The following is a 27,795-nucleotide window of genomic DNA, read 5'->3' on the forward strand; positions in this document are numbered from 1 at the left end:
TCTTTCTATCTGGCCTTGACTAGGAATCGAACCCGCAACCTTTGCATATTCAGATGACACTAACCAGCTGAGATACCCAGCCAGGGCAGGGAGTGCAGCTGTACATGGGGTTGTGGAGGAGGCTTCATGGAGAAGGTGACCCCTGAGCAGAACCCTAAAGTGGGTGGAGCAGGGAGCCCTGTGGTTATCTAGAACAGTGCTTCCGGCTAAGGAACAGCCTCTGCACAGGGCTGGCGTTAGGAGGAGCAATTGAAGCCAAGGTAGCTTCAGGGAGTGAGCAGGGAGATTTATAAGGGGAGGAGGTCGGAGATAATGGGGATTCACTGTGAGTCACTGTGATGAGGGGGCTTTTACTCAGCTCAGGAATTTGAGCTGTTTGTGCTACTGGCTATGAAGCTTGTAAGCAAATTGCTAGAAAGTAACTGGAAAGAAGACTGGGAAAAACCCTTGTGAGACATTAATTTGAGTGGAAAGTAGCCAGGCAAAGGAGAGTGAGTGATAGAGCTTTTGGGCAGGGAAAAGAGCCAGTGTTAAAACCCAGTGGTGGCAAAGAACTTGGGACAGGTGGAGGGAGAGAGGCCGAAGTGTCCCTGCAGGGTGAAGGGAGTAGTGCCTGCAGAGGCGGAGGGCTGCAAGCACAGAGATGGCAGGAGCAAGCCAGTTCAGGGCTCGTGTTTATTTATCCCTCAATTTACAAGGTACTCTGGTCCTGGACCCCCCACCCATCAGCCCCAGTGCTGCTTTCCGGGGTGGCCTCGGCCTCCTCTTGCTGCGCAGGGGCATCCTCTTGCCGTGCACCTAGGAGCAGTGCGTCATTCTCCAGGAAGTTCCCTAGTTGGGCCAACTGCCAGCAGATGAGGTTGGTGGTGCGGTGCACCTTGCGCACGTGCTGGAGCAGGCACAGCACCAGGGTCTGGCTGCGATCCTGGCGCTGGCCCCAGGCTTCGCGCAGCTCACAGTGGCAGTTGTGGGGTCCATGCTCCGTTGGGCCCAGGTTTGCACCACAGCCCAGGGCGCAGCGCTGCTGGGTCCCATGCTGGCAGTGCTGCAGGTGTGCCACCAAGGTCCCACGCGGTATTTGCACCATGCAACCCTCATTGGGGCAGGCCATTAGCTCGAAAGGGCATGAGTTCTGGTGCCCCTTGCGATGCGCCAGGGGGCACGTCACCGAACAGCCAGCTTCGGCGTTCTTGCACTAGGGGTGGGGGAGAACAAGGTGAGCCAAACCAGGTCAGGCATTGCCAGCCTTTGAGCTGCCCACCCCCAAATAATTACCCACCCATGACATACATTCCACTGACTAGGAACCAGGGAACTAACTGGGAACCTCCCAAGCTCTTACAGCACCAATGATGTGAAAAGGGGAACAGGTGGACAAATGCTTAGAGGTGGGAAGAACCTAGATCTCTGAGAGGAGGGGGGCGGGTTGAGGCCTGACAATTGGAAAACAGAGGTGGCATGGCTGAGTTGCACTAGACGATTGCATGTATGCATGTATGGCAGGTTTTTATTTTATTTTTAATATATTTTTATTGATTTCAGAGAGGGAGGGAGAGAGAAACATCAGTGATGAGAGAGAATCATTGATCGGCTGCCTCCTGCACACCCCACATGGGGATCGAGCCTGCAACCCAGGTATGTGCCCTGACGGGGAATCGAACTGTGACCTCCTGGTTCGTAGGTCAAGGCTCAACCACTGAGCCACGCTGGCTGGGCTGTTTTTAACCTGTTTTTCCATCTACAAAATTAGGAGGCTGGAGTTAATGGCTGACAGCAGATACATTATCCTCTAAAAATGTTCTGATCTCCATTTTACATTTGAGCCCTGGCTGGTGCCCCTCAGTGGTTAGAGCATTAGTCAGCACACCAAAGGGTCCTGGGTTCAATTTCCAGCCAAGGGCACACACCTGGGTTGTAGGTTTGATCCCTGGCCCTAGTCAGGGTGCATGCGAGAGGCAACCAATTGTGTGAGTCTTTCTCTCTCACTCCCCTCTCCCCTCCTTTCCTCCCTCTAAAAAAATCAATGGAAAAAATATCCTCTAGTGAAGATTAACAACAAAAAAAAAACCCCACTTTCATTTAAGGCCCCAAGAGCTGAGTAGTTATGTAACTTGCTCAAGGTCACAATGCAAGTAAATGGAACTCAGACAGGGCTGTTGACCCCAAGTCTGCAGTCTGTGTTGCTGGAGTAGAAACCCTTAGTTCTCTGAGGGTGAGATTCTCCTAGCTCCCTCTCCTTGCTCTGCCCCATTCCCCAAGGGACACAAGGAGGTTGGTGCTTTGAACTACCTTAACTTCCAGGTGGCCAATGGTCTTTCGGAGTTTATTCACACGGACCATCTTTTTCCGTTTCACCTCTTTCCTGCAGCACGGACAGGTCTTTTGTCTAGGAGGCAGGGGTCGGGTGAGTGTTGGGATTGGGAAGGGAGCAAGTGGCGGCAACATGTAGGTCCCTTCTCTTTAGCTGAAAGGCATGAGAGGGCTTTATAGGGACCTCTCAGCTCTGAGGCCTGGCCAGGGTCTGCAGGCAGATAACACATGGTGAGGGGACCCACAAATTTCAGTCTCAGATTTAGCAGCTGAATCTTATGGCCATGGCTTTGCAGACCTTCCTTTCTGTCCTGGTTTACAGAAATGGTACTTATCCCCACCCTTGCCTCCCAGCCTCTTGGGAACCCAGTAGCACCTGGCTAGCCACCGGAGAATGCACTTCTTGCAGAAGATGTGGCTGCATGGCAACCTCACTGGCTTCTTGAGAACTCCATGGCAGACAGAGCACAGAAAGTTGCTGTCGGGAGGGCTGGTGAAGAGGTTGAGATCATACCCGCCACTCTGAAAAGGCCAGGCCAGCATCAGAGGCTGGCAGGGACTAGAATCTGGTCACCCCATTCCATATGCCAAGAGGGAGACCCCAGCAAGCTTTGGGTAGGGAGGTGGGCCACGTGAGAGCCTCGAGTGGAGGGGTGGGTCAGCACTCACTTTGAGGGGGCAGCTGTGAGGGTCAAGACCTTTGAATCCTAATCCCCAGCTTTAGGAGCTGGCCTCGGCCTGGATTTACTCTTGGCCAGAGTCCTCTGAAAGCTTTCCTCATTCCATTTGGGAGCTTGTAAGCCATTGTCCACCCTTTCTCAGAATTGGAGTTCAGCTCTGGGCAAATCTCTGGATTTAGGCACAAATATAAGGGCCAGAGGCAAGAGGGTCTTAGACTCACCATGATATGTGTCTAGACAGCAGCTTCTGACCCCTGGGGCTGAGGAGCCTCCATTTCACAGGGGGAGTGGGCCGACATCACAGTGGCATTGTCCCAAAGCAGGCCAATCACAGTCCTGGCCCAGGGCCCACTGGGACTCTGCATCACCTGGTTCTTCACGCCCCTCTCTAAAAGGGCACAGACCTGGGGTAGGTCCCTATAGCCCCTGTCTTTTTTTAAATTTATTTTATTGATTTTTTACAGAGAGAAAGGGAGAGGGATAGAGAGTTAGAAACATCAATGAGAGAGAAACACGGATCAGCTGCCTCCTGCACACTCCCCACTGGGGATGTGCCCGCAACCAAGGTACATGCCCTTGACCGGAATCGAACCTGGGACCCTTGAGTCCGCAGGCCGACGCTCTATCTGCTGAGCCAAAAACGGTTAGGGCTAGCCCGTCTTGATGGTGACTGACAGCTGATCCCAAAGCTGCACTAGGCCAGGAATCAAACTCCTAGCGACAGTATCCCCAAGACCCAGGCTTCAGCAGGAATGAAGGGATGGCTCCCCTCTCCCTCCTAAAATAGTGCTCCCCTGGTGGCTAGTTCTCCAAGAGCTCAGGGGCTTTAGGATCTAAGACCCAAGGTGCTCCAGGATACAGACCAGGGAAACAAGGACCAGATTGCCATGCCACCCACATACAGTACAGGAAGAGCTAGCCTGTGGGAAAACCTCCCAGAGTAGGTAGGTTCGAACCATCTGGGCAGGCCTATGAGAAAGGCATAGGGAAATCAATTCCAACCTGAGAGAACAGTATGTTCCAACATGTCAAGCACAGAACAGAAAAGTGTATTTCGATATCACGGAGTGGTTCACTCATCACACCCTAAAGACCCTAACCCTGTCCTGCGGGAAGAGACCAGGGGGCCGCTGTTTGAACTGTGAATCTTACACTCCTGTCCTTACTAATGGCTACCAGGCCCAGCGGGACTCCCATCAAGCTCAAGGTACTTTATCTCTCTCTGTGGGCCCTTAGGAGTCACCCCCCAACCTTGGAGACGCTAAGCTCTACCCCCGTGTGGCATCCGAAGCAGAACAGGGCTGTCTAGGAGGAAAAGGTGGCCGACGCGGGTCTCTCCTTCACGGCACACACTGATCTGAGGGTCCACAGATGCATTTTCCAGGATGACAGGCAGGGGGCCAAAAAACACCCACATGCGCATGAGTTAGACCAACAGCTTTATTAAAAAGAATTAAGGCAGAGACAACATAATTGAAGGAGATAAATAAGAAAGAGGACAGCGAAGTCTCCCTACTGCCACGATCCTGGCGGCGTCGGCCTCAGCTGGGGCATCCGGGAGCCCTGCGGGCAGAAAACGGGGTGAGGACCTGACATGAGAGCACGCGATCGGTAACACCCGGGCCGCGGCGCGTGTCGGGGCCTGGGTTTCACTTCCCCACATCGTGTGGACAGTGAGCTGAGGCCCCCGGTGGCTCTGGGCGCCGAATCTCACCCACGGTCACGGCCAAGGCCGCGGGTGATTTTCAACCAACGCCGACCTCCCGACCACCGCCCAGCGACATGCACAACCCGACCTACCTGCAGCCGGAGGAGGCGCGCGCGCGGCGTAGCGGCATTTATAGCGGCTCCGCGAGCCCGGAGACGCGCAGGCGCACGCAGAGCTGACGGGGCCCCGTGAAGCCAATCACAAGCTGTCTTGGAGGCCCTGGGAACACTCGCGATAGGGACCTTGCGGTCTAGTTCTCGCGGCACTTGGCGCCATATAAATTCTCCCTCCCAGGAATCTTTGTTCTTCTTTTCCGACGAAACACGTGAGTGCTCGTTCTTATTGGTTTGGGTCGGGGCCTCAGCGGCGGCGATCCGCGGACGTCGGGCTGGACCCGGGATGGTGTGACCGCATCTTGGGCGGGAGGGAGCCCCAGTCCAGGGGACCGCGAGTGCTAGGGCCTTGTTGACTTTTTTTTTGTCGCTCAATTTAGCAAATGGCGGATGACGCCGGTGCTGCGGGAGGGCCCGGAGGCCCCGGGGGCCCCGGATTAGGAGGTCGCGGCGGCTTCCGTGGAGGATTTGGCAGCGGCATCCGGGGCCGGGGTCGCGGCCGGGGTCGGGGCCGGGGCCGAGGCCGCGGAGCTCGTGGAGGCAAGGCCGAGGACAAGGAGGTAGGTCCGGGCTGTGCGCGCCAGACGGCCCCGTGGGCGGTCCCGGGCATTCTTTTCTCATCGGCGCCTTTTCCCTCCAGTGGATCCCTGTCACCAAGCTGGGCCGCCTGGTCAAGGACATGAAAATCAAGTCCCTGGAGGAAATCTACCTGTTCTCCTTGCCCATCAAGGTAATGCGTGGGTCCTTTTTTCCTTCTTGGATGTTAGGCAGGTGCAGCCTTGGGGAGTCTCATTTGGTCTCGGGATGAGGGATGAGATTTATTGGGGGGCTCCGGGATTTGTTTGATAGGTTCTGTGAGTGTATGGGTAGTCGGTCTCTGACGTTGGGTTATCAACAAGGAAGCCAAATTAAGTCTCTCAATGACTGATGTTAAGAGATGGTGTTTATTTTAATCGTGTTTTTCACAAATCTCATTTCTGCAGGAATCGGAGATCATTGACTTTTTCTTGGGGACATCCCTCAAGGACGAAGTCTTGAAGATCATGCCTGTGCAGAAGCAGACACGTGCTGGCCAGAGGACCCGGTTCAAGGTACCCTAGCCACCTTGTGCTTTCCTGGGCTGTGGCTGCCACGGGCTTTGGGAGGCTCTCCCAGCTCTGCACTGTCACACTTGCTTTCACACGTGTGGCTTTCGTAATGGGGAGAGAGAGAAAGGCTCTCCTCAGGACCTCAGGTTGGCCTCCCAGTGGCCAGCCTTTCCTTGAGGGGCGCAACAGGCCTCGGGTGGTGGTTACTGAGGCTGTGCTGGTCAGTGGACCGCCAGCCACTTCAGTCTCTTCGCAGGCATTTGTCGCCATTGGGGACTACAATGGACATGTCGGTCTGGGTGTGAAATGCTCAAAGGAAGTAGCCACTGCCATCCGTGGAGCCATCATCCTGGCCAAGCTCTCTATCGTGCCCGTGCGGCGGGGCTACTGGGGAAACAAGATTGGCAAGCCCCACACCGTACCTTGCAAGGTAGGCTGGGTGATGGGTGACTGATGGGGTCTTCGGTGGCACAGTCTCTCCAGCCCCAGGGCCTTCTGACTCCAACCCTTTCAGGTGACTGGCCGCTGTGGCTCTGTATTGGTGCGCCTCATCCCTGCCCCCAGGGGTACGGGCATTGTCTCGGCCCCTGTGCCCAAGAAGTTGCTGATGATGGCTGGTATTGACGACTGCTACACTTCGGCCAGGGGCTGCACTGCCACCCTGGGCAACTTCGGTAGGTGGCCTACACAAGGGCTATGACCTCTGATCACTGCTTAATCACAGTATGGGTGGTTGGTGGCCTCTTTTCAGAGAGAGGAGAGCCCTAAATGCAAAGTAACGTCTTCTAGGAGCCGGAAGCTCCTGCCTACATCTGAAGTTTTGTGTTTTGGGTAAATCCACCAACCCTTTTCCCTTTTCTAGCCAAGGCCACCTTTGATGCCATCTCTAAGACCTACAGCTATCTCACCCCAGATCTCTGGAAAGAGACTGTGTTCACCAAGTCTCCCTATCAGGTACTGCCTGCCTCCACTACCTTGTTAACCGATGCAAATGCAGTGTGTGCCTGGCTCCACAGCAAATACCTTGTCTGTCTTTCTAGGAATTCACTGACCATCTTGTCAAGACCCACACCAGAGTTTCTGTGCAGAGGACCCAGGCTCCCGCTGTGGCCACCACATAATTTTATACAAGAAAAATAAAGTGAATTAAGCCTGCTAATAGTTGCCTTTTATTTAGGCTCACCAATGAGTCAAGGTTGAGGGCTGAAGGTGACACCAGAAACGGGTTTTGTCACTGTTTTTATTCAGCAACAGACGGTCATTCATGTGGGAGGGACTCAATGAGCAGCAGCAGCAGCCTCTCTGGCAGCTTTTCTCTCTTCGATCATCCTCTGCTTCTGTTTTGCCAGGCACTTCCTGGCTGAATAATGGGCTCCTAATTCGTGATCTGGGAAGAGATAGGAGAGTCATTGGCCATAATGTGGCAAGTAAAGTCAAGCATCCAAGACAGTTACTGGCAGAAAGGGGACCTGGGGCACATTGATAATTCCCTCTTACACCCTGTGAGGCTTTGGGAAAGCATGGCAAGTACATCGATGTGAGAACTGGTTACTTCAGTGCCCACAGCTGTTAGGAATAGAGGATTGGCTAGCAAGCAGGAGGGTCAGGCTGAGATGGGGCTCACTCACAACGGTCCTGGTAGGCCTTGGCCACCTGTGCGAACTGCTCCATCTCCTTAGCACAATTCTGCCTGTAGCTCTCGCCTTCCCTCTGCTGACAGGCCTTCAGCCTTTCCTGGATAATGTTGACAATTTCTTGATCAACTTTGCTGAAAGAAAAGGGAACAAGAAAGGTGGTCTACAAAGAATCATTTCTCTGCACCCCAAGGGAATGAAAGCATGGGTTGGACTCTCTCTGGCCCCTCCACCCCCAAGATCTTGGGCATGATATGGCCGCTGTGCAGGGCTCTGTTCCCCAGTCAAGGGCAGACATACTAGTCTCTTCTCCATTGCATTTCTGCTTCAAACATGCACAAGACATCCTTTTCCTTGCAGTCGGTGATATCCGGCACCCGGCGGAACTCCCGGTGGTAGTAGTAATACTTGTTTTTTGCATGCTGCTGCTCTATGAACTCTGCAAAGAGAAGCCCCCAGACTCAGGTCCCATTGGTTTGGTCAGGGCACGGTTTAGATGGACTCTGCTTCACTGCTAATAAGCCACAGGAGGGGCAGATTTCCCATGTCCTCAACTTTCACAAAGACTGGCAAGTGAACTGACTCCAGTGTAGGCTGGGGAGGGCGACTAGGTTTTATGGAGCTCCCTGTTACTGTCCCTGTCTCCCCCCTCCACCCCGCCAACAACTCTATGGGGCAGGTCCTTATTTACAGACGGGACTGAACACAGTGAAGGCAACCTGCACCCGGCCTGCCAGCCAACTCCCATCACAGACTCCACTGCAGGGTGTAGACAGACTCTTACAGAGCCACCAGCAGGGACTCCAGTCCCAGTTCTGCCCCCACTCACCTGGCCTAAACTCCCCCATAGGAGGTCAACAAGTGGGACCAGGTTAGAAATAGCAACACACAGGGAGTGGGTCCCCTGCCTTTTCCAGACCTTGGGGGTCTGGTTTGCTGACTTGATCCTCCCTAACAAAAGAGCACGCCATGCACACCAAATGTTCTGTTTAATGAATGGAATTAGTTAAACTAATATGGATGAATTGCCAGGCACTAGTGACTGAGGGCAGAACGTATTCTTGCTGCCATCCGCGCCCCCCCCCCCCCCCCCCCCGCCCCCGCCATGGCTGAACCATAAACTGGGCAGCAACTGTTTTAAACTTGACATGGAGCAATCTGGGCACACACGGAGGACAAGTCAGCACGTCTAGGTTGCGAGGAACTCGGCCATCACCCGACCACCCGATGACTCTGCAGGCGTGCAGAGGGTCAGCAAAGAACCCCTTCCCTTCAAAACCCGTTTGCTGACACCGACTGTACACAACGCAGGACGGGGAGCGTGCAGGGAGACGGGTCTCACAAGCCCCGGGACACGGATGACTGCAACAGGCAAACCCCCCTAATTGGGCGAAGTGGGAGACCTGGATTGCGTGGCGAGTCCCCCACGCGGTGGGAACCCGAGAGCTCCGAGGGGTCTTGGAAGGGGGCGTCCCCGAGGCAAGGCCTGGGGGTGTGGTTGGGGGGGTCTAAGGCGGCGACGAGGCCCGAAGATCTACGGGTGGGCGCCCCGGATGGCGGCGGGGTGTCCAGCTTAGGCCACGGGGTCGGCAGTGCCGGGGAACTCGGGGAGCAGCGGGGACCGGGTGGAGCCCGTACCTCTCACGAGGGTCACAGGCCGGTCCACGAGGAGGTCGAAGGCCTTTGTCAGATAGGTGACGGGGTTGGGCAGCGAGGTTTGCGGCGACGGCGCCGGCGTGCGGCGCGGGGGCTCGGGGTACACGTCCTTGTCCCAGCTGTCCGGCATGGCGGCGGCTCCCGGCGGCTCAACCTCGGGCACCGTGTCCCTGCCTCCGCCCCGCAGCACGGCCTGGTCCGCCCGCAGCAAAGGACGCCCGAGGGCGGCTGCGCCTGCGCAGAGCGGGCGGAGCTCGCGAGGCAGCATGGGACTTGCTCTTGACACGCCCACGTTCGGGCTCGGCAGCGCCTCACAGCGTGGGCGCCCCCTCGTGGGACTGAAGCGCCAATGCACATGCGCCGCCAATGCACAGGTGGCGCCCTCCCGGGTTTCTATGGAGTGTCCCTGCTTACATTCTAAACACAAGCGCTGGCCGGTTTCGCTCAGAGCGTCCGCCTGCAGACTGAAGAGTCCGGGGTTCGATTCCGGTAAAGGGCACGTGCCCGGGCTGCGGGCTCCATCCCCAGTAGGGGGCGTGCAGGAGGCAGCTGATCAATGATTCTCATCATTAATGTTTCTCTCTCCCTCCTCCCTTCCTCTCTCTCTAAAATGCAATAAAAATATTTAAAAAGAAATAAACAATGAAAGGAGACTGAATAAGTAAACTATTAAGGCCTGTGCCGAGTGTAGTGAGGAACAAGATGAACACAGCTAGGCTCTCCTGGAGAACTCAGGGCAGTAGAGCAAACCACCAACTACTCATAAACAACATCAACTCTTCCAGGATGCCTCTTGGATTACTCATTTCCTACAGCCTTTTCTGGGGGGCCTTTCTTGGGGGGCCTGCCTGGGGCAGAGCAGAAGGCAGGGCTTGCCCCTGAGAGCCCCCATTTATAAAGAGAAGTGGTTCCTATTTGGGGCACAGGGTGCTCTGATCCCATTCTGATGGTTTCATCCTGGTCTGAGCACTGTTGTGTCCCTGAGGCACCTCTACTGACCAGGGCCCTGCTGGCTGCCCTCTGCGATCTCCACACCTGGCATGCATGGCCCCTGGCCAGCACTAAGGAGGATGGGTGCTGGTCATTTCCTGTCCAAAGGCTGGGCCCAGAGACACAGAGCCATCAACTCTACGGACACACAGAATCTGGAATCACAGAAATGCCACCTCTTCAAATCATGAACTCTTGTTGGAATCACACACTGTCAGACTCAAAGAATCATAACATTGGCCCGCAACATCAGAGGGAACGTGGGAACCCAATGGAGGCAGGGCTGAGCCTCTGCCTTTGCCATGATGACCTGACAGTGCTGAGATGAGGACCTTCTGCTGCTGCCTGGGAGCAGAGGGACTCAAAGATCATGCAGCAGAAGCAGAAAAAAGTAAACGCTAGGGGGGAACCCAAGTAGCTGTGGCTCTGTGTCCAACCCTCCTGCCCTTGGCCTGTGTGCCTGGAGCCAGTCCCACCACACCCAAATTTCCTATAGCGCTCCAGCTCCAATGGCATTCCCTCTGCCCTGAGTCTGCAGCAGTTTCTTCTATGCTTCATTCCCTCAGTGGAAGGGGTTACCCCTTCCCTGTGATTTTATTCCCTTGGGGCTCAGCCCAAAGTATTAAAAGTAGCTTTGTGCCCTACCTGGTTTAGCTCAGTGGTTAGAGCGTTGGCCCACCAACTAAAGGGTCACAGGTTTCATTCCAGTCAAGGCTGCAGGTTCCCATCCTTGGCCCCAGTGGGTGTGGGAGGCAACCAATCCATGTGTCCCTCTCACATCAATGTTTCTCTCTCTGTCTCTCCCCCTCCCTTCCACTCTCTCTAAAAATCAATGGGAAAAATAGCCTCTGGTGAGGATTAACAACAAAAAGTAGCATTGTAATTAGAAACCAACAAAAACAAAGAGCTGTGATATTTTAGTAGCACAGGATCTTAGCACAAATGGATGCAAAATCCCAGACCCTCAGAAACATCTTAGGCCAATAAAACTCTGGTTCTGCAGCTGCAGAACTTTATAACCATAGAATCTTTGTATCAAAAATAAGAGCTTTCAATACCCCTTTCATGAGAAACTTCAGCCCATAAAAGTATCTAAATGTTCTTGGATTACAGCTATTACCGTCAAGGGATCCTGATATTGAATCAGGGCCCTGGGGATCCTTTGGGCACAGAGTCAGTCCTCCCCATCTCCCTGCAGCTCAGGCTCACAGTACTCAGGGCAGGATGCCTCAATGCCAGCAAACTGAACTCAGACCCTCATCTCAGCAGCTGCCCCAGAGAAGCCCCTGGGAGATTTTCTCTGCCTCCCACCAGGCCACGTTGTTCCTGGGAGCAAGTCTCACAAGAAAGAAAGCAAAGGCCCATTCCCAGGGCCTTTGAGGAAAGGAGTGCCAGCCGTGGCTCCAAGTGTCCCCATGCCCATTTGATGTCCCCCCATCGCTCCGCCCAGGCCAAGCCCGCTCCTGGCACTAGAGCCCACACCCGCCACGGGAGATGACCAAGCTCTCCTGCCAGGGGCTAAATCTGGGATCTGGCTGTTGTGTGTCCTGGCCCTGCCACTCGACCTCCAGCACCTGACAGGGAGGCCCTTTTCGTTCCTGACCTGCAGGGATCCGCGGCCATGGTCAGTGGGCTGGGGGGCCGGAGCTGGAGCAAGCCGGCTTCCTGGGGAGGGGCAGGTGGGCTTTTGGAGTCTCCCCCAGCAGGGATAGTCCTGGGGCCTATGAAGGAGTAAGGGATTGGAGGGGACCGCAGGGACCAGAACTTGGACTCCCAGGCCTAGAACAGGCAAGAAGACAGACGGATGGCAGCAGCCCCTTGTGTCTGTAGCCTTAGCCACAATGTGGGCCTCCCCCGCCTGGACCCAGCCAGGCTGAGCCCACTGAGGCAGAAAACCTGTGGGTGAGGAGGACTTGCTGCTAACTCCATTCATAAGACACTGCCCCTGGGCGCACCTTCCCCTCCTTTACTGCAGACAGACGGAGGCACTGAAGACCACCGAGCGTCTATCTCGGGTCTCTAGCTCCTTTCTCTGGGTTGGGCTCTGGGACCATCCAACCATTTTCACCAGAGTGACCCCAGCTCCGACCTCCACCTTCTCTTGTCCTCAGTCCCACCGGAAGTTCTCTGCCCCTCGGCACGGACACCTGGGCTTCCTGCCCCACAAGAGGAGCCGCCGGCACCGGGGCAAGGTGAAGACATGGCCTCGGGATGACCCCAGCCGGCCCGTGCACCTCACAGCTTTCCTGGGTTACAAGGCCGGCATGACACACACTCTGCGGGAGGTGCACCGGCCGGGGCTCAGTGAGTGGCCGCAGCGGGGTCCACAGGGCGGGGGGATTTGGGCAGAGTCCCTCTGACCGCCAGGGGATCTGGAAGAACTTCCCAATGCTAGAGATCAGGGTTGGACTTCAAAAGGGGAAGTGACTCCAGAGAGGGCAAGGCCCTGCCTGGGGGAATGGCCGTCCCCTGAGGTGGGTCCTGTCATTGCCCCCAGGTCACAGGTGAGGAAATGGAGCTGTTATAAAACTTGCCAGTGGCCCGGTTAGTAAGCGGAGGAGCTAGGAGTCAAAGGCAAGCCCCCAGTTATATTTATTGTTTCGGGGTCATTAAAACTCACATGTGGTTGTAAGAAACAACACAGAGAGATTCTAGGTACCCTCACCTAGTCTCCCCCAATGGAAACCTCTTGTAAAGAGAAAGCTATGTCACAGCGGAATGCTTGTTGACCCGTGTTTCCCCAGTTGTGTTTGCGTGTGCACATGTGTATTTAGTTCTATACAGCTCTGTCTTGTGTACATGTGTGTACCCACCACCTCGGAATATTCCACCCCACATGGGTCCCCCTGGTGCCCTTTTATAGCTACAAACACCCCCTCCCCCAACCTTTTGGCAACCACTCACCTGTTTTTCATCTCTCCTAATATATATATTTCTTTTAGTCCTTTTATCTTTTAAAAAAATTATTGATTGAAAGAGAGAGGGAAAGAAACTGATGTGAGAAAGAAACATCGATCAGTTGCCTCCCACACATGCCCGACTGGGGATTGAACCCACAACCTGGGTGTATGCTCTGATCAGGAATTGAACCTGCCATCTTCTGGAGTACAGGACAGTACACAGCCAACTGAGCCACATCAGCCATGGCTCTCCTAAATGTGTGTGTGTGTGTGTTTTAAATAAAAACATTGATTTTAGAGAGAGAAGGGAGAGGGAGAGAGAGAAACTTGATGTGAGAAATATCGATAGAATGCCTCCTGCATGCCCCATCCTGGGGATTTAGACCATAACCCGGGCATGTGCCCTGACTGGGAATTAAACCGGCAAACTTTTGGTGTATGGGACGATGTACTCAACCAACTGAGCCACACCGGTCAGGGCTCCAAATATATTTTTAAAACAAAGAACTTCTTTTACTTTGTAACAGCCTCAGTCATAACATCTATAAAATCATGGGTTCTGACAATTTATAGGTTTTTACCTAGAACTCATCAACATACATTTATAACTATTAAAATTTAAAAAATGACCATTTGTGCCCCACTAAAGGAGGCCTAACCCCACCCTTTGGGGGATGCTGCCATGGCTGTTGCTCTCCTAGCCAACTCCCAGATGGTCTTGTGGGGAAACTGAGGCAGGGAGCAGGTCAGGCCTTGCCTGAGATCTCAGTGTCAGAGCTCGCATGGACCACCTGTGGGGCCCTGACCAGCAGCTGCTCCGTGCCCAGGCAGAGAGGGAGAGAAGGAGCAGGGAGCAGGCAGGCTGGGGGCTGGAGGTGGGCGAGGGCTCTGGTTGAGGAGCGGGTCTCTGTCCCCAGCAGCCCCGGGGCTGCGGTGCTCCGTCCTTCCTCAGGCAGGAGGGACTGCAGTTGGCTCTTCCACTCTGTCTCCCTGACCCGTGGGCTCTGGGAGCTCTCCTCCATGCCTGTCTCTGGGTCTCGTCCAGAAATTTCCAAGCGGGAGGAGGTGGAGGCTGTGACGATTGTGGAGACGCCACCTCTGGTGGTGGTGGGTGTGGTGGGCTACGTGGCCACCCCTCGCGGCCTGCGGAGCTTCAAGACCATCTTCGCAGAGCACCTCAGTGACGAGTGCCGCCGGCGCTTCTACAAGGACTGGTGAGGGCCCTCGGGCGGACCCTGTGTGGGCTGGTGGGGCGGGGGGGGGGCCCTTCGCTCCCCATCCCTGTGCTGGAATGATGGGGGTGCACAGGAGGAGAAGTGTCAGCAGTATGTGAAGGGCAGGAAAGTGTGTGTGTGAAAGGATGCCTTCAATTCAGTAAAAGATGAGTATTAGGAGCCTCGAGAGGAAATTGGGATAGAGGAAAAAGAGGAAGCAGGTATTCTAATCCTCAGGGTTAATTAAGGGACTAATTTGATGAAATGTCAGAGTGGGCTCCGAGCTCCCTAGCAGCCAGAGTGAAAAGGGAAACAGCCAACTGACAAGCTCTTCTCATCAGAAAGAAAGGCATTCTCAGGCCTCAATCTTCCCTGGTACAAGGCAAGCTCCTCTCCCCCACACCTGAGGCACCTCACAGACACACCCCTCCTTATGTAGGCACAGCACAGCCTTGGCCCTCTATGGGCCCTAGAGTCAGAGTGGGCCAGTGTGGCCACTGGCAAGCTGGCTAACCTCTTAGAGCCTAAGAGGCCACACCCAGGTCAGCCCCTTAACCCCACCCCTCACCTTTAGGCAAGCCACAGACACCATCCAATGGGAACGGGAGAGGCCCCTGCATCTTGGGGCTGCTGTGAGGATTAGATGGACAAAGTGGGTCAAGGGTTCAACCGAGAAAGTGCCTGGCAAATGCCATCTGGTCTTGTTTTCAACTTGCCCCTCATCCAGGGACTGTGACCTTTGTGAGCCTCGGCTCCTTCATCTGTAGAATAGGGATTATGGTGTCCATCAACCAGAGTTCCCGTGAGGGTTGGAACAACGTGCAGTACAGCTGTTTGCTTCTGAAGTGAGGTCCGCAGCCACATCAGTGTGGGCAGGTGGCCAGCATGCCCCTTTCCCAAGATCCCGCACACCTGGCACTCACCCGCAGGCCCTAGGAGGCAGGGAGAAGCCTAGCTTACAGAGGAGGACACTGAGGCCCAGAGAGGGAGGGGTATCGTGCTTAAAGGTGGTGAGTGGAGCCAGCCCAGGGACTCCAGGGAGGTCCTGCAGTGGCCTCCCCCAGGAAGGAAAGAGGAAGGAAGGGGACAGTTACTGTTCTAAGACCCATGGTTGGTGGGAGGCAGGTGGGCAGGGGCCCAGGGACCCACCCAGCTGGCCCCTTTGAGCACCCTCTGTGCATGGCTCAGGCACAAGAGCAAGAAGAAAGCCTTCACCAAGGCCTGCAAGCGGTGGCGTGACGCCGATGGCAAGAAACAGCTCCAGAAAGACTTTGCCGCCATGAAGAAGTACTGCAAGGTCATTCGGGTCATCGTCCACACCCAGGTCAGCCCCGTGACCTCAGCCCACACCCAGTCGGCCAGGTCACCGCTGGGCTCCCCCTCCCCCACCCCAGCCTCCAGGAGCCCTGGCAAATGTCAGCCTAAAAATACTGTGAGTCCCGGGCACAGGACCAAAGGGTTGGCTGTCTGTAGCTCCAGGGATGACATGCCGGGTGCCAGTGCGCTCTGAGGTTTATGAGGCATTGCCCATGCCCGGTGGTCAACCAAGGTCCTGAAATGCCCCAGAGGGCTTGGGTCTCCTGCCAAATGCCCGGTGTAGAAGGCCAGCTCCTCCTGTGGCTTCTGCTATAAGTGTGTGTGTGCATCCATGGGGTTTGCACATGGAGTCTGGCTTGATGTGGGCTGACAGGTTACCCTCTGGCTTATTCTGGAACATTCCTTGGTGTCTAACCTCAGGGAAGCCTTTCATAGGCCCTGAGCAGGGATACTCCCTCCCTACCCCCCACCCCTGCCCAGTTACTCTCACACGTGCAGTTCCTAGTTGGTTAATGTCCATCTCCCTTGAGCTCCTTGGGGGTAGGGGCCACGCTGCCTGTTCAGTGCTGTGTCTCCAGAACCCACCAAGAGCCTTGTGTGCAGTAGGTGTTCCGTAAGTACTCATTGCTGAGCACTCTGCTGTGACCTAACCGTGTTCCTGCTTCCACCTGTGCCTCACAGAGCAGTAGCCAGAGAAGTTTAAAAATGTGAATTAGATTGCATTAGACCCCACACTTGGAACAAAACTCAAGTTCCTCCCTACAAGACCTGCCCGGCAGGACGCTGTTCATGTCTGACTCCTTGCTCCCCATGGCCTAGGCCAGCGGTTGCCAACCTTTCGGACCTCACGGACAACCAGTGGTCCGCGGACCACCAGTTGGTGACTGCTGGCCTAGACACACTGGTTTCCGTTCTGTCCTCCCAGTTCCTCAGGCTCTTCCTTGTCTCAGGACCATGGCATATGTGGTCCCTTCTGTCCCAGAAGCCTCAGATTTTCACCTAGTGGCTCCTTCTTATGACTGGTGTCACCTCCTCAGGGAAGCCCTCCAGGGCCACCCTATGTGCAATGACGATTCCCTCCCCACCGAATAGTCCACCAGAAGACTTAGCCCTCTCCAAGATACTTGGCTCCTGTTTCCCAACTAGATGGTGGCTCTATGAGGACCAGGACTCTGCCGCATTCTATGCTGCCCCCCCCCCCCCCCCCCCCGTGCCTAACACAGGACATGGCTCATAGCCAGATCAGCACGGGAACGTCTACTGAATGAATGCAGGCATGCCACCCCGCTAGGGGTCACAGCCAGGCACGCGGCGTCTGTAAGTGCGGTTTTGACCCCATGGGAACTCACTGGCGCGCTGTGTCCTGCAGATGAAGCTGCTGCCCTTCCGGCAGAAGAAGGCCCACATCATGGAGATCCAGCTGAACGGGGGCACAGTGGCCGAGAAGGTGGCCTGGGCCCAGGCCCGGCTGGAGAAGCAGGTGCCAGTGCACAGCGTGTTCAGTCAGAGCGAGGTCATTGATGTGATCGCTGTCACCAAGGGCCGGGGCATCAAAGGTAGGGCTGGGGAGAGATGGCAGCTCCTGGAAGGCTGCCTGGAGGGGATGGGGCCAGACGGGCCTCAGCCACCGGCCCCTCCCGCCTGTAGGGGTCACGAGCCGCTGGCACACCAAGAAGCTGCCTCGGAAGACCCACAAGGGGCTTCGAAAAGTGGCCTGCATTGGCGCCTGGCACCCTGCCCGAGTGGGCTGCTCCATCGCCCGGGCTGGGCAGAAGGGCTACCACCATCGCACGGAGCTCAACAAGAAGGTGTGTCCCGAGTCCTGGTGAGGGGGGACGTTGTGACCAGACCCCGGCCGGTGGGGTACCTGACCCAGACACTGCCCGCTCCCCAAAGGCTCTGATGCGCACCCACCAGTGCCTGGGGTTACACCCACATCTGATGGGTGTGGACATAGTGCTGGCCCCAGGGGTCACCTGCTGCCCTCCATGTGCCCTGTGCTCCTGGCAGATCTACCGCATTGGCCGCGGGTTCCACAAAGAGGATGGGAAGGTGGTTAAGAATAACGCGTCCACCAGCTACGACTTGACTGACAAGTCCATCACGCCGCTGGTGAGGTTGGGCAGCCGGTTTGGCTGAGGGGGCCTGCTGAGCATGTGTGGGGTAGGTGTGGGGGGTGCTGGGGTGCCCCAAGAGCTCAGGCCCCACCAAACCCCCTCCTTCCTGCACTCTCTGAGCCTCCTCTGCAGAGAGCTTATACTCCAACTGTCACGGGGTACAGCGTGCGGCAGCTCGGACTGTGGCCTTGGAGACAGGCTGCCTGGGTTCGAACTCCAGCTGCAGTATGTGCTGGAGCAGGTGACTCCACCCTTCTGAGCCTCAGTTCCCCCCTGAGTAAAATGCAGATTGTTAAGCGATACACTGTGGGAGGAGACCTAGGGTGTGGCTCAACAGTGATAGAGGGTGTCACTCTTGGCCAGGGGGCCAGCTCTGGCTCCTTCCAATTACAGCTGGGCACGGGCACGGGCACGGGCACGGGAGTTCTTCCAGGGTTCCCAGCTACCCCCCAACTCAATGTGGATCCCGACCCACCTCCCCACAGGGTGGCTTCCCTCACTACGGGGAAGTCAACAACGATTTCGTCATGCTGAAGGGTTGCATCGCGGGAACCAAGAAGCGGGTCATCACACTGAGGAAGGTCAGGGCAGGCAGTTGGTTGGGAGCTGGGGAGCAGGAGCCCCATGGGCTTTGCGAGGGGTGGGGGCTGGCCTGCCCCGTCCTCCAGCCTGTTCAGAAGAGGGGCAGTGGATGGGGAGAGCAAAAAGAAAGGGGTTCGGGCAGGAGATGGGTGGGTGGGCTGGGGTTCCTGGAGGGGGTGGGAACCTCCGTCTTGAGGCTCTCCTTTCCCACGGATCCCCAGTCCCTGCTGGTGCACCACAGCCGCCGGGCCCTGGAGAATATTGAACTCAAGTTCATAGACACCACCTCCAAGTTCGGACACGGCCGCTTCCAGACAGCCCAAGAGAAAAGGGTCTTCATGGTGAGTCCCCCCATCGCCCTTCTCTGGTCCTCAGACCGCACATCCCACCTGCTCTAGAGTGGGGAAGCTGGAGCAGATTGGGGGGGCAGGATGCCCCCCGCACTCATCCATAGGAGGGGGCTTTTAGAGTCTAGCCCTGGACACTAATTCTTGCTGGAAAAGAAGGTAGGGGAGGGACTACCATGGGAGGGGCCGGCAGGGCCGGCTCTGGGTGACTCAGGCGGCTGGCCAGGGGCAGTATTCTGAGCCAGACCCCTGTGATAAACGCTTCTCCGGCCCCCCACTCCCACAGGGTCCCCAAAAGAAGCATCTTGATAAAGAAAAGCCGGAGACCTCGGGAGACTTGTAGGCGGCTTGGGATGGACGGAGCCTGAAAGAGGCGCGCGAGAGCCTGTCTGTCCCCCCTTGTCTAATAAAGGCTGGAGGCAACTCTTCCCGCAGTGTCTGAATTGAGGGCATGGAAAGGCCGGGAGCGCTCACCCCAAACCTAGCGCAGCTCGGCGGCGCCCCCTGGCGCTGGCCCGCGGGAACGCAGCACAGGAGCGGTCCAGGACAAGTCGATGGGCAGGGCCTGCTGGGAAGGCTGGAGGAGGCGGGTTCTCGGGAGGGGGCGGGCCTCCGGGAGGAGGAACCCGGAACTCTGGTCCGATTGGTTCCCGGGAAGGGGCGGACCCCCCCGGAGGCGGGCCTCGCGGCGTCCCTGGACGTGATTGGTCTCCTGGAGGGGGCGGGGCCGCGGGCGCGGGGGCTGGGTGCAGGCTTGCGGTCGGTGGCCTCAGACCTAAGTGAAACGAGCGACGGTCGTGCAGCGGTCCGGTCGGCGCCATGTCGTTCTGCAGCTTCTTCGGGGGCGAGGTTTTCCAGAAGCACTTTGATCCGGGTACAACCTCTGACCTCCTGGCAGAGCAGTGGGACAGGGGCGCGCATGAGAGGGGCCGTCGCTGCCCTCGGGTGGTGCTGGAGCCCTGGAGTCCCGGGGATGGGGCGGCGAGTGGGACCGCGCGGGGAGGAGCGCGCGTAGATAGAGGGGATCACGGAGAGGGAGGCATCTGGGGGGCTCGGAGAGTAGGGGAACCTGAGGGGAGGAGGACATTAGAGGGGGTCACTCCCCCGGAGGAGGAAAGCCTTTGAATGTGAACGTGGCCGTTTGCGGGGGGAATCAGTGGGGTCAGGGTACAGGGGTGGGGGTGGTGGGGCTCCGGGTCAGGATCTGGACTTCGGAGGGACGCGGTGGAAGAGGGCCTTGTCCAGGGGCAGCGGCTGCTCCCTCTCTGATGTGACCCCCGCCCTTTCCCCGTCGCCGTTTCCTGGGACCCGGGAGGTGAGCCAGAAGCACAGAACGTCCCGTTCGGATCCGAATGTGCTGGCCATGGAGCCTCCCCCACCTGCGCAGCCCGGGTCGGGTCACCAGGAGTGGCCGGTGCAGTGAAGTTTGGCCGGGCAGCCTGGGCGGGGCGGGGGAGTGGGTCTGGGAGTGGTTTGTGGCGTGGCCAGCCCGCAGCACTGGCTCTAGGCTCTGAGAAGCCCTGCTGAGTCCCCTTCTGGGCCGGGCCGCTTGGTAATGGACTAATTTGGTAAAAAACGTGCCATAGGCGAGACTAGGGCAGCAACTTACTTGGGATGGAGCCTGTCGGGTATCAGCTCTCCAGAGCACTAGGCTCTGGCGCTGAGCATCTGTGGATATCTGCTGTGACAGAGGACCCTTTGGGCAAAGCCATTCCCCAAACCCTCTGCCCTGGGACCCTCAGGCTGCTCTGCCAGGCCGGTAACTGCGGCAGCTCCTGGGTCCTCTTTGCTTCCTCCTGCAGTTACTGGTAAAGGCTGAGTAGCTCAGGGTCTCCAAGGGAGGCTGTCCCTGGGCCAGGTAGTGGGTAAGGGATACCCGCTTCCTGTTCTGCCAGTCAGTCCCCCTTCTCCCCCATCAAAGTGCTCTCTCTCTTTTTTTTTTTTCTTCAAAGTGCTCTTTTGAGGGTAGGTTAAAACCTGTTCTCCCTGGCCCCCTGTCTGGCCTGGAGGCCGTTCTCTTTGGACAGGGAGAGCCAGCCAGTGGCTATGGCTGGGAGTCCAGCTCAAGGCTTCGCTGAGCAACAGGACAGCCACTTGGGAAGGGAAGGGGCTAGGTGGTGGTGCTGGCCATGTCATAGCCTCCACTGTGTGGGGCCTGTGTCCTCATCGGACTTCCTGGGTTTCTTCCTGGTTGCACACCCTCTAGCTCAGTGGTTTGCGTCACTGAGTTTCGGGTTCCTCATTGTACAATGGATAGGTCTGTATCACAGGGCTGCTGAGAAGAGTCAATGAAACAAGAGTGAAAAATGACTCTCTTGGTCTCTGGCACATGCTGAGAACCACTAAATGTGCCCTAGCCAGTTGGGCTCAGTGGATAGAGCGTCAGCCCGCAGACTGAAAGGTCCCAGGTTCAATTCTGGTCAGGGGCACATGCCTGGGTTGCGGGCTCGATCCCCCAGTAGTGGGTGTGAAGGAGACAGCCGATCAATGATTCTCTCATCGTTGATGTTTCTATCTCTCTTTCCCTCTCCTTTCCTGTCTGAAATCAATAAAAACCAAACAAACTCCCTACTTAAAAAAAAAAAAAAAAAGAACCACTAAATGTGAACTCAGTGGTGTGTCTCCCCCAGTTCCCAGGTGGGGGTGTGGGGAGGGTGTGCCTCTCACTGCGACTGGGGAGAGTGCTACGTTTTACTGGGTCAAGGATTTGGGAGTCACCCCAAAGAGGCTGGAGGCAGCGTCATTGCTTCTGCCTCTCCTTCCGCCTCCAGGTGTCTACGTGTGCGCCAAGTGTGGCTACGAGCTCTTCTCCAGCCGCTCCAAGTATGCGCACTCATCGCCATGGCCAGCCTTCACGGAGACTATCCATGCTGACAGTGTGGCCAAGCGTCCAGAGCACAACCGGCCTGAAGCCTTAAAGGTGAGTGGTAGCAGTAGGGGTGGGAAGGGGGGTGTTGGCCACCCCTTCCTTCTGCTCCCCCTGCAGCTCTAGGGGCTTAGAGTCTGTCTACCCCAGGCCTCTCCCCTCAGCCAGGGAAGCTGCCACCCCAAACTATGAGATCGCCTGGGGTCTTGGTGGGAACAGGGAAATAGGGCGACTTTCCTGCGCAGGCTCCAGGATGGAGGTCAACCTCTCCCGCCATCAGCTGCCTTGGGAAATGGGCATGGGGAGGACATCGTCCGCTGGTGGCAGGTGGGGCCATTGCTGTGGTTATTTTGTGGCCGGAATCACGTGGCTGTTTTTCTGCTCTTCCCAGGTCTCCTGTGGCAAGTGTGGCAACGGATTGGGCCACGAGTTCCTGAACGATGGCCCCAAGAAGGGGCAGTCGCGCTTCTGAATATTCAGCAGCTCACTGAAGTTTGTCCCTAAGGGTGAGTGTGCCTTCAGGAGCTGGGAATAGGCCTGACATGCGTTTTAGAGGCTCTTGGCAGGGCGCATACTCCTGTCATCCACTTACAGTGACAAAGCGTGGGGACAACAAAGCACGCTGCAGGGCTTCCCACGGCCACCCCAAAGGACAGCTGCAGGACAGGGACAGAGGAGCAGATGTCCTGCCTCCTGTGCCTGGTTGATCACATGTCTCCACAAAAGGGACACCTGAGAGTGAATGAGGCAAAGGATTTTCTCCAGAGATCTGGCTCTTCCCCATGACTAGAGTGCACCTGGGGCCTGGCACGTAGTAATAGCTCATATAGGCACTTCTGTTGGCAGTATTTTTATTATTCGTAGTATGTTTTGGGGGATTGTATTGCATTTTCCTGCATTTTGTCTGAGCTCAGCCTCCTCTCTGGCCTTTGCTCTCCTGGTCACACAAATGCCCACAAACCACCTCATGTCTGTTTGCACACCCAGCCATTCTCGGGACCCCTCCCAAAACTTTGTAGCTCAAATCCCCGTACCTTACTTGCCACCTGTGAGACTGTGGCCAGTCCCTAGTCCGGTTCATCCTCTGTAAAATGGGGCTGCTGACAGCACCTGCTTGCTGCATCATTGAGGTTAAACTAGGGTGTCCGTAGGGGCTGGTGCATGATGAGGTGCGAAGATGCTTTTGTCCTTTTGTAGTTACTTATCCTCTGTCTGTCTGCAGGAAGAAGAGGCTCTAGGTTGTGATGGGGCACACAGACTCCCCAAAGCTGGGTGTCTGGGTCCTCTCAGCTCCCCGGGCTTGCAGGCGGGAGTGGCGGGTGTGAGTGCAGGGGATAGTATCTGAAACATAATTGAGCAAGGATTGTTTTTTCTCTCCCCTCCTTCCTTTCTTTCAGACCAAGAAACTTCTGATTCCCAGGGGAAGTAGGTGGGCAGCCCTCAGCCACCCCAGATGGCCACTGCAAGGTGGCCACTCGTTGGCCCCCCTTACTTGGAATTGAAACCCTGGACATTCAAACAGGGAAGGGGGTGGCTGAAACATCAGGAAGGCTCCTAAGGCCTTGACCCTGCATTGGTTCTCCTTGGGAAAAGTACCGGTTTGCCACCGATGACCCATATCCTGCTACCGGGACGGGCCTGCAGGGCCCCGTGTCAGCTCATCTTGGCCTCAGGGAGGGGGGTTCTAGGCTTGGCTCATCTGTGAATGACACTGCACCCCGCCTTTACTTCTTCTCAGTCCACTGCCCCCTTCCTGCCTGTGGGGCCCAATTCGGAGATGGACTCTGGCCTTCACCAAGGCTGGTGCCCATCTCCCTGAAGCCATGCCAGGAGACAATGCCAATGGAGGCGGCCCCAGCCAGCTGCTCCAGCCTCAGTCACTGCATGATTCACTCTGGTTAAACCCTTCCAGGCAGCCAGAGTGTTGAAGATCTGTGACCTGTGGTGGGAGTGGGATGAGGGGACAGACCTTTGATCTCTCAGATAGGAGAGGAGAAATTCTGAACTGAGTTTCACAATCTGTGTGGTTGCTGCTTGCCTCACTTGGGCTGAGGGAAGCATCTATTGCTCCATTACCTTGACTGCCCAAAGTTGGGGGTTCTGGAGCTCACAGCCTACAATCCACACATTCCCAGGGCACAGCGGCCACGCTTCATTGCACATGCACTGAAGTTCTTGCCATCTGGGAGGGTGGGTGATGCTGAAACCCTCCTTCCCATCTTGAATCCTCTCTGGAATAATTAGGAGATGAATAAACAAATGAAACCCAGGCCTGCTCTGTTTATTAACAGCTTCAGAGATGCCAGGAAACAAGCATCAGGCTTTGCACAATTGCTTCATTTGTTCCACAAATATTTATTGAGCATCTGCTTCGTGCCAGGTTCTAGCCTTGGTGCTGCGGACGCAGGCATGTGCAAGACAAACGGGGCCCTCCAGGACTTGTGGCATAGTTGAGGAGACAGTAGATTCGCGTCAGATGACGAGAAGGGCTGTGAGCAACTACAGCAGAGTGATGATGCTAGGATGTGTGGAGGGGGTGATCAGAGGAATGTGCTTTGGCTCCAGTGGTCAGGGAGGAGGGGTCATCTCAACTCAGCAGTGACAGCTGAGAGAAGCAAGAAGAGCTTCCCAGGCAGAGGCACAGTGTGTGCTGAGGCACTGAGATGGCAGTGAACGTGGCATGCCCCAGGCCTTGTAGGGAGAGGTGCAAAATGTGACCTATGAGGAGGGGTGCTATACTCCAAAAGAACTACATGGTCTTTGCAATGTATGTTGACACGTCTGGGGAAAGTGGGAATAAATATTAAGGAGAGGGATAATGGTAGAAAGGATATAAAGTTGGATGAGGCTGAATTTATTGATAGGGGCTCACTGAGCAGAGATTCTGAATTTAATGTTGAGGGTAGAAAGGGTTCTAATAGTTTGTTTAGTTGGCTGACATGGACCAAAAGGTGGCCCACACTAAATGGGGTTGAAATGCCAGACCTGCCTTAGAACACTCTAGAGCAGTGGTTCTCAACCTTCCTAATGCCTCGACCCTTTAATACAGTTCCTCATGTTGTGGTGACCCCCAATTTCATTGTTACAAATTGAACATAATTAAAGCACAGTGATTAATCACAAAACAATATGTTATTATATATGTGTTTTCCGATGGTCTTAGGTGACCCCTGTGAAAGGGTCTTTCGACCCCCAAAGAGGTCGCGACCCACAGGTTGAGAACCGCTGCTCTAGAGAAAGGGATCCAAAGGCCTAGGGAGAGTGGAATGTTACAGTGGATTTGTCATTTAAGACCTACCCTGGGAATGGCCAGAGGACACACCTTTCACCACCATTGCCAGGGAAGCCCCAGCATCCCAGAAGAGCTCTGTGATCACTCGTCTTACATGAGAACTGCTCCCATGGAATGGGGAAACCTAAATGCAGTGGGGGACATTGGGTCCCGAGATGTCAGAGTCCAAGTGGAGGCACTTTTAATGGCCAAAGTCGAGGTGGGTGTGGTTATCCTAATAGACAGCAGAGTCAAAGCAGCAATCAGAGTTGACTCTTATTGATGTATGGCATTGGCTAGCTGATCATGATGTCCCTAGAAGGGAAATAGATGGGAGACCTACTGAATTCTTACTTGATCTGTATAAGCAGAAGAATTCTAGGTCAAGAGAACAAAAGTCTAACTTGACTCATAAAAACAGTCACGACCTCTCAATTCCCAGACTTCAGACAGTTTACAGACCCAGAACTCCCAGCATGAAGGGGAGGTCGGGACCCCTTAAGGAAGAACTCTGCCAAAATGTATCCATTAAGGTTTCTTCCAGCCGAAATTTCCTAAAGGGACCTAGACCTGCAGCTTTTATCAGAGTGCCTGTGTGGGAAAAGGAAATAATCAGACATTCTGGGGACTCCGGACACTGGCTCTTAACTGATACCACCCAGTCCTGGCTGGGTAACTCGGTGGGTTAGAGCACCGTCCTCATACGCCAAGGTTGTGGGTTCGATTTCCAGTCAGGGCACATACAAGAATCAGCCAATGAATGCATAAATAAATGGAACAAAACCCTCTCTCTCTCTCTCTCTCTCTCTCTCTCTCTCTCTCTCTCTCTCGTCAATAAATAAAAAAATAAACTGATACCATCCAGGAGACACATTACTGTGTCAGAGAGAGTAGGGGCCTGTGGAGGTCACGTGGTCAATGGAATGTTAGCTCAGATCCATTTCACAGTGGATCCAGTGGGTCCCCACACCCATCCTGTGGTTATTTCCCCTGTTCTTTTTTTTTTTTTTTTAATTTTTATTGATTTCAGAGAGGAAGGGAGAGGAAGAAAGAGTGATGAGAATGAGGGAGAATCATTGGTTGGTGCCTCCTGCACGCCCCCTACTGAGGATCGAGCCCACAACCTGGGCATGTGCCCTTGACCATAATCAAACCCCGGACCCTTCAGTCTGCAGGGTGACACTCTGTCCACTGAGCCAAACTGGCCAGGGCTATTTCCGCAGTTCTTAATGCATAATTGGAATAGACACACTCCAGCTGGGAGCACTCCCACTTGGGGAAGAGGGAGAAGCTACCCCACCCCCCCTCCCCCGTAGGCCTGAGGGCAAAGGTAGTGAGATAGGAGGACAGTAGGGGCCCCTCTTTAGCCAGCTCAATCCTCAAAGATTGGACGCTTCCCTCCCCCAATCTCCAGTGATGGGCCAGAAACCAGCTCTGGGGCAAGATCACATGGCTGGCTCACTTGCTGGGCCCTGGTGGCTGCAGCTCACTGGGGAGCCTCAGGCAGAGCACTTAACCTTACTCTGTCTTCAGAACCCAGTCTGCCTCCTTATTGGAGACAGGAGAGCCATGGGGGGCTGACAGGGGGTGACAGGGGGTGGTGGATTCTGAGGTCCCCTGGCATGGGAGCCCAATGGAGAGCCATGGGCAAAGTCTGGCTGCCAGGGGCCTGGTGAGGGATGGGTATCTCATGTGGAGTCATAAATTATCCCCCAACCCTTCCTCCTGTAACTTACACCATAACCTCTGGCCTGCAGCCCCATTCCTCCTTGAGAAACAAAAGACTCTTTGAGGGCCCAGCCCCTTCCACTCCAATGCACCCTCCTGCCAGAGTTGCCCTCAGGCACTGCCTGGTGAGCTAAGGGCTGCTTTGGGGGCAGCTGGCTCCTGGTGCTCTACCATTGTTAGTCAATAGCAGCCACCAGGCCAGGCCAGGCCAGGCAGGTCAGTGCACCCCGGGCAAGGGATGGGTGGAAGAAAGAAGAAATCATCTGGGTCTCATTCATCGTCTCAGAGAAGCACTCAATAAATGCTTGCAGAATGGATGAGCTAATGGACGATGCTTGGGACTTCTGCTCACCTATGACTTTTGCTTCTTCTGAGTGACAAGTGCCAGGAAAAGCCGTGACCCTGATTGGGGGTGTGGCCCAGGGCAGGTCCCGTGGGAAGCCCCTGACGATACCTGAGGGTAGGGCAGACATGTGGGAGAGTGCGCCTGGGGGAGTCGCCAAGCCAGATGAGGTCCACCGAACCCCCAACCCCATAAGAGGTTCTGGTGGGGGCCCAGCGCGATGACTTCCTTCCAGGTCCTCTGATTCTCAAGGTCGCAGAGACTGTGAGCAAGACTGACCGGCAGGGGGCGCGCTCACCCCGCCCCGCTGCAGTTTCCGGAGGCCACGGCGGGGAGTTGGGGGGCGGTGACAACAGGTCCGACTACCCGAGCGGATCCCAGCGCCCGAGCCCCAGCCCCTCAGCCACACCGCCCGATCTGCCCATGCGCCAGTGCCCGGGACGCACGAAGTCTCCTGGCTCCCGAGGGTGCGGGGCCCGGGGTGTCGGGGCCTCATTTGGTGGGGTGGCTCTTCCCGAGCCAGCTGGAGTGGGACAGAGCTGGGGGGAGTGGGGGAAGGAGCAGGCGATGGGAACAGGATCGGGGGACACTCCCGGCCGCAGCCCATTGTCCAGGGCAGCTGGGTGGGACTCAACGGCACTGATACCCTGACCGCCTCTCCCTGCGCCCGCCCATGCCCTCACATTGCGCCTGCTGTCAGCCTGGCCCACTGGGGAGCACCAGGTTCTGGGCTTCCACCTCCCACACATCTTTGCCCGCGTGTCTCCCCCACGATAATGACAGCGCCTAGCTAGCCTCCCCCAACCAGTGTGATCTTTGCAAAACAGTCATCAGACCAGGTAACTTCCCTCAGTGGTTCCCACAGGCTCTGCTTGCTCGCTCCTCCCTCTCCAGCTTGATCTCCCACTCCACAGTGACAGCAGCCTTATTT

The 27,795-nt window shown here is 56.0% G+C and overlaps 5 protein-coding genes and 2 non-coding genes across 8 annotated transcripts; 4 read left to right on the top strand and 3 right to left on the bottom strand.

Moving 5' to 3' along the window:
- Positions 1-691: 691 nt before the first annotated feature.
- Positions 692-2,853, bottom strand: RNF151 (ring finger protein 151). The gene is made up of 3 exons (XM_070411601.1): positions 2,687-2,853; positions 2,290-2,386; positions 692-1,195 (listed from the first exon to the last, which is right to left on the bottom strand). The coding sequence occupies exons 1-3, from the start codon at positions 2,851-2,853 to the stop codon at positions 692-694; spliced, it is 768 nt and encodes a 255-aa protein (XP_070267702.1).
- A 1,767-nt stretch (positions 2,854-4,620) lies between these two features.
- Positions 4,621-4,744, bottom strand: LOC139009694 (small nucleolar RNA ACA64). Its single transcript, XR_011471406.1, has one exon. It is a non-coding gene; the product is annotated as a small nucleolar RNA ACA64 (small nucleolar RNA).
- A 412-nt stretch (positions 4,745-5,156) lies between these two features.
- RPS2 (ribosomal protein S2) lies at positions 5,157-7,058 on the top strand. Its single transcript, XM_070413277.1, has 7 exons — positions 5,157-5,371; positions 5,452-5,541; positions 5,795-5,902; positions 6,156-6,329; positions 6,414-6,573; positions 6,762-6,853; positions 6,940-7,058. The coding sequence occupies exons 1-7, from the start codon at positions 5,195-5,197 to the stop codon at positions 7,018-7,020; spliced, it is 882 nt and encodes a 293-aa protein (XP_070269378.1). The 5' UTR covers positions 5,157-5,194; the 3' UTR covers positions 7,021-7,058.
- LOC139009633 (small nucleolar RNA SNORA64/SNORA10 family) lies at positions 5,957-6,090 on the top strand. The gene has a single exon (XR_011471359.1). It is a non-coding gene; the product is annotated as a small nucleolar RNA SNORA64/SNORA10 family (small nucleolar RNA).
- NDUFB10 (NADH:ubiquinone oxidoreductase subunit B10) lies at positions 7,046-9,417 on the bottom strand. The gene is made up of 4 exons (XM_070413278.1): positions 9,172-9,417; positions 7,834-7,972; positions 7,528-7,667; positions 7,046-7,286 (listed from the first exon to the last, which is right to left on the bottom strand). Exons 1-4 carry the CDS (start codon positions 9,317-9,319, stop codon positions 7,177-7,179), a joined length of 537 nt encoding a protein of 178 aa, XP_070269379.1. The 5' UTR covers positions 9,320-9,417; the 3' UTR covers positions 7,046-7,176.
- A 2,284-nt stretch (positions 9,418-11,701) lies between these two features.
- RPL3L (ribosomal protein L3 like) lies at positions 11,702-19,084 on the top strand. Its single transcript, XM_070413279.1, has 10 exons — positions 11,702-11,803; positions 12,291-12,483; positions 14,125-14,293; positions 15,482-15,617; positions 16,980-17,166; positions 17,258-17,418; positions 17,621-17,722; positions 18,213-18,308; positions 18,531-18,650; positions 18,943-19,084. The coding sequence occupies exons 1-10, from the start codon at positions 11,801-11,803 to the stop codon at positions 18,997-18,999; spliced, it is 1,224 nt and encodes a 407-aa protein (XP_070269380.1). The 5' UTR covers positions 11,702-11,800; the 3' UTR covers positions 19,000-19,084.
- A 322-nt stretch (positions 19,085-19,406) lies between these two features.
- On the top strand, positions 19,407-23,791 carry MSRB1 (methionine sulfoxide reductase B1). Of its 2 annotated transcripts, XM_070413280.1 has the most exons (4): positions 19,417-19,530; positions 21,428-21,576; positions 21,914-22,028; positions 22,920-23,791. In XM_070413280.1, the coding sequence occupies exons 1-4, from the start codon at positions 19,476-19,478 to the stop codon at positions 22,949-22,951; spliced, it is 351 nt and encodes a 116-aa protein (XP_070269381.1). In that variant the 5' UTR covers positions 19,417-19,475; the 3' UTR covers positions 22,952-23,791. The 2 variants fall into 2 exon arrangements, with proteins under 2 accessions (XP_070269382.1, XP_070269381.1); XM_070413281.1 differs by lacking the exon at positions 21,914-22,028 and having other exon boundaries at positions 19,407-19,530.
- The last annotated feature ends 4,004 nt before the right edge of the window (positions 23,792-27,795 follow it).

Source organism: Myotis yumanensis, unplaced genomic scaffold (genome assembly GCF_028538775.1).
Source record: "Myotis yumanensis isolate MYYU_CA2020_CCGP unplaced genomic scaffold, mMyoYum1.0.hap1 SCAF_4, whole genome shotgun sequence".
NCBI lineage: Eukaryota > Metazoa > Chordata > Mammalia > Chiroptera > Vespertilionidae > Myotis > Myotis yumanensis.

What these genes read in the sequence shown, in the direction of transcription:
- RNF151 (XM_070411601.1), bottom strand. Translation starts at nt 2,853, where the DNA reads ATGCTGGCCTGGCCTTTTCAGAGTGGCGGGTATGATCTCAACCTCTTC. An exon ending in ATTCTCCGGTGGCTAGCCAG is followed by an intron (nt 2,387 to 2,686) that starts GTGCTACTGGGT and finishes CCTGCCTCCTAG; the next exon opens with ACAAAAGACCTGTCCGTGCT. An exon ending in TTGGCCACCTGGAAGTTAAG is followed by an intron (nt 1,196 to 2,289) that starts GTAGTTCAAAGC and finishes CCCCACCCCTAG; the next exon opens with TGCAAGAACGCCGAAGCTGG.
- RPS2 (XM_070413277.1), top strand. Translation starts at nt 5,195, where the DNA reads ATGGCGGATGACGCCGGTGCTGCGGGAGGGCCCGGAGGCCCCGGGGGC. An exon ending in TGCCACCCTGGGCAACTTCG is followed by an intron (nt 6,574 to 6,761) that starts GTAGGTGGCCTA and finishes TCCCTTTTCTAG; the next exon opens with CCAAGGCCACCTTTGATGCC. An exon ending in TCACCAAGTCTCCCTATCAG is followed by an intron (nt 6,854 to 6,939) that starts GTACTGCCTGCC and finishes CTGTCTTTCTAG; the next exon opens with GAATTCACTGACCATCTTGT.
- NDUFB10 (XM_070413278.1), bottom strand. Translation starts at nt 9,319, where the DNA reads ATGCCGGACAGCTGGGACAAGGACGTGTACCCCGAGCCCCCGCGCCGC. An exon ending in GCCTGTGACCCTCGTGAGAG is followed by an intron (nt 7,973 to 9,171) that starts GTACGGGCTCCA and finishes TTCTCTTTGCAG; the next exon opens with AGTTCATAGAGCAGCAGCAT. An exon ending in ATGCAATGGAGAAGAGACTA is followed by an intron (nt 7,668 to 7,833) that starts GTATGTCTGCCC and finishes CTTTTCTTTCAG; the next exon opens with CAAAGTTGATCAAGAAATTG.
- RPL3L (XM_070413279.1), top strand. An exon ending in GGTGCACCGGCCGGGGCTCA is followed by an intron (nt 12,484 to 14,124) that starts GTGAGTGGCCGC and finishes GGTCTCGTCCAG; the next exon opens with AAATTTCCAAGCGGGAGGAG. An exon ending in ACAAGTCCATCACGCCGCTG is followed by an intron (nt 17,723 to 18,212) that starts GTGAGGTTGGGC and finishes ACCTCCCCACAG; the next exon opens with GGTGGCTTCCCTCACTACGG.
- MSRB1 (XM_070413281.1), top strand. Translation starts at nt 19,476, where the DNA reads ATGTCGTTCTGCAGCTTCTTCGGGGGCGAGGTTTTCCAGAAGCACTTT. An exon ending in CCAGAAGCACTTTGATCCGG is followed by an intron (nt 19,531 to 21,427) that starts GTACAACCTCTG and finishes TTCCGCCTCCAG; the next exon opens with GTGTCTACGTGTGCGCCAAG. An exon ending in ACCGGCCTGAAGCCTTAAAG is followed by an intron (nt 21,577 to 22,919) that starts GTGAGTGGTAGC and finishes CCTTTCTTTCAG; the next exon opens with ACCAAGAAACTTCTGATTCC.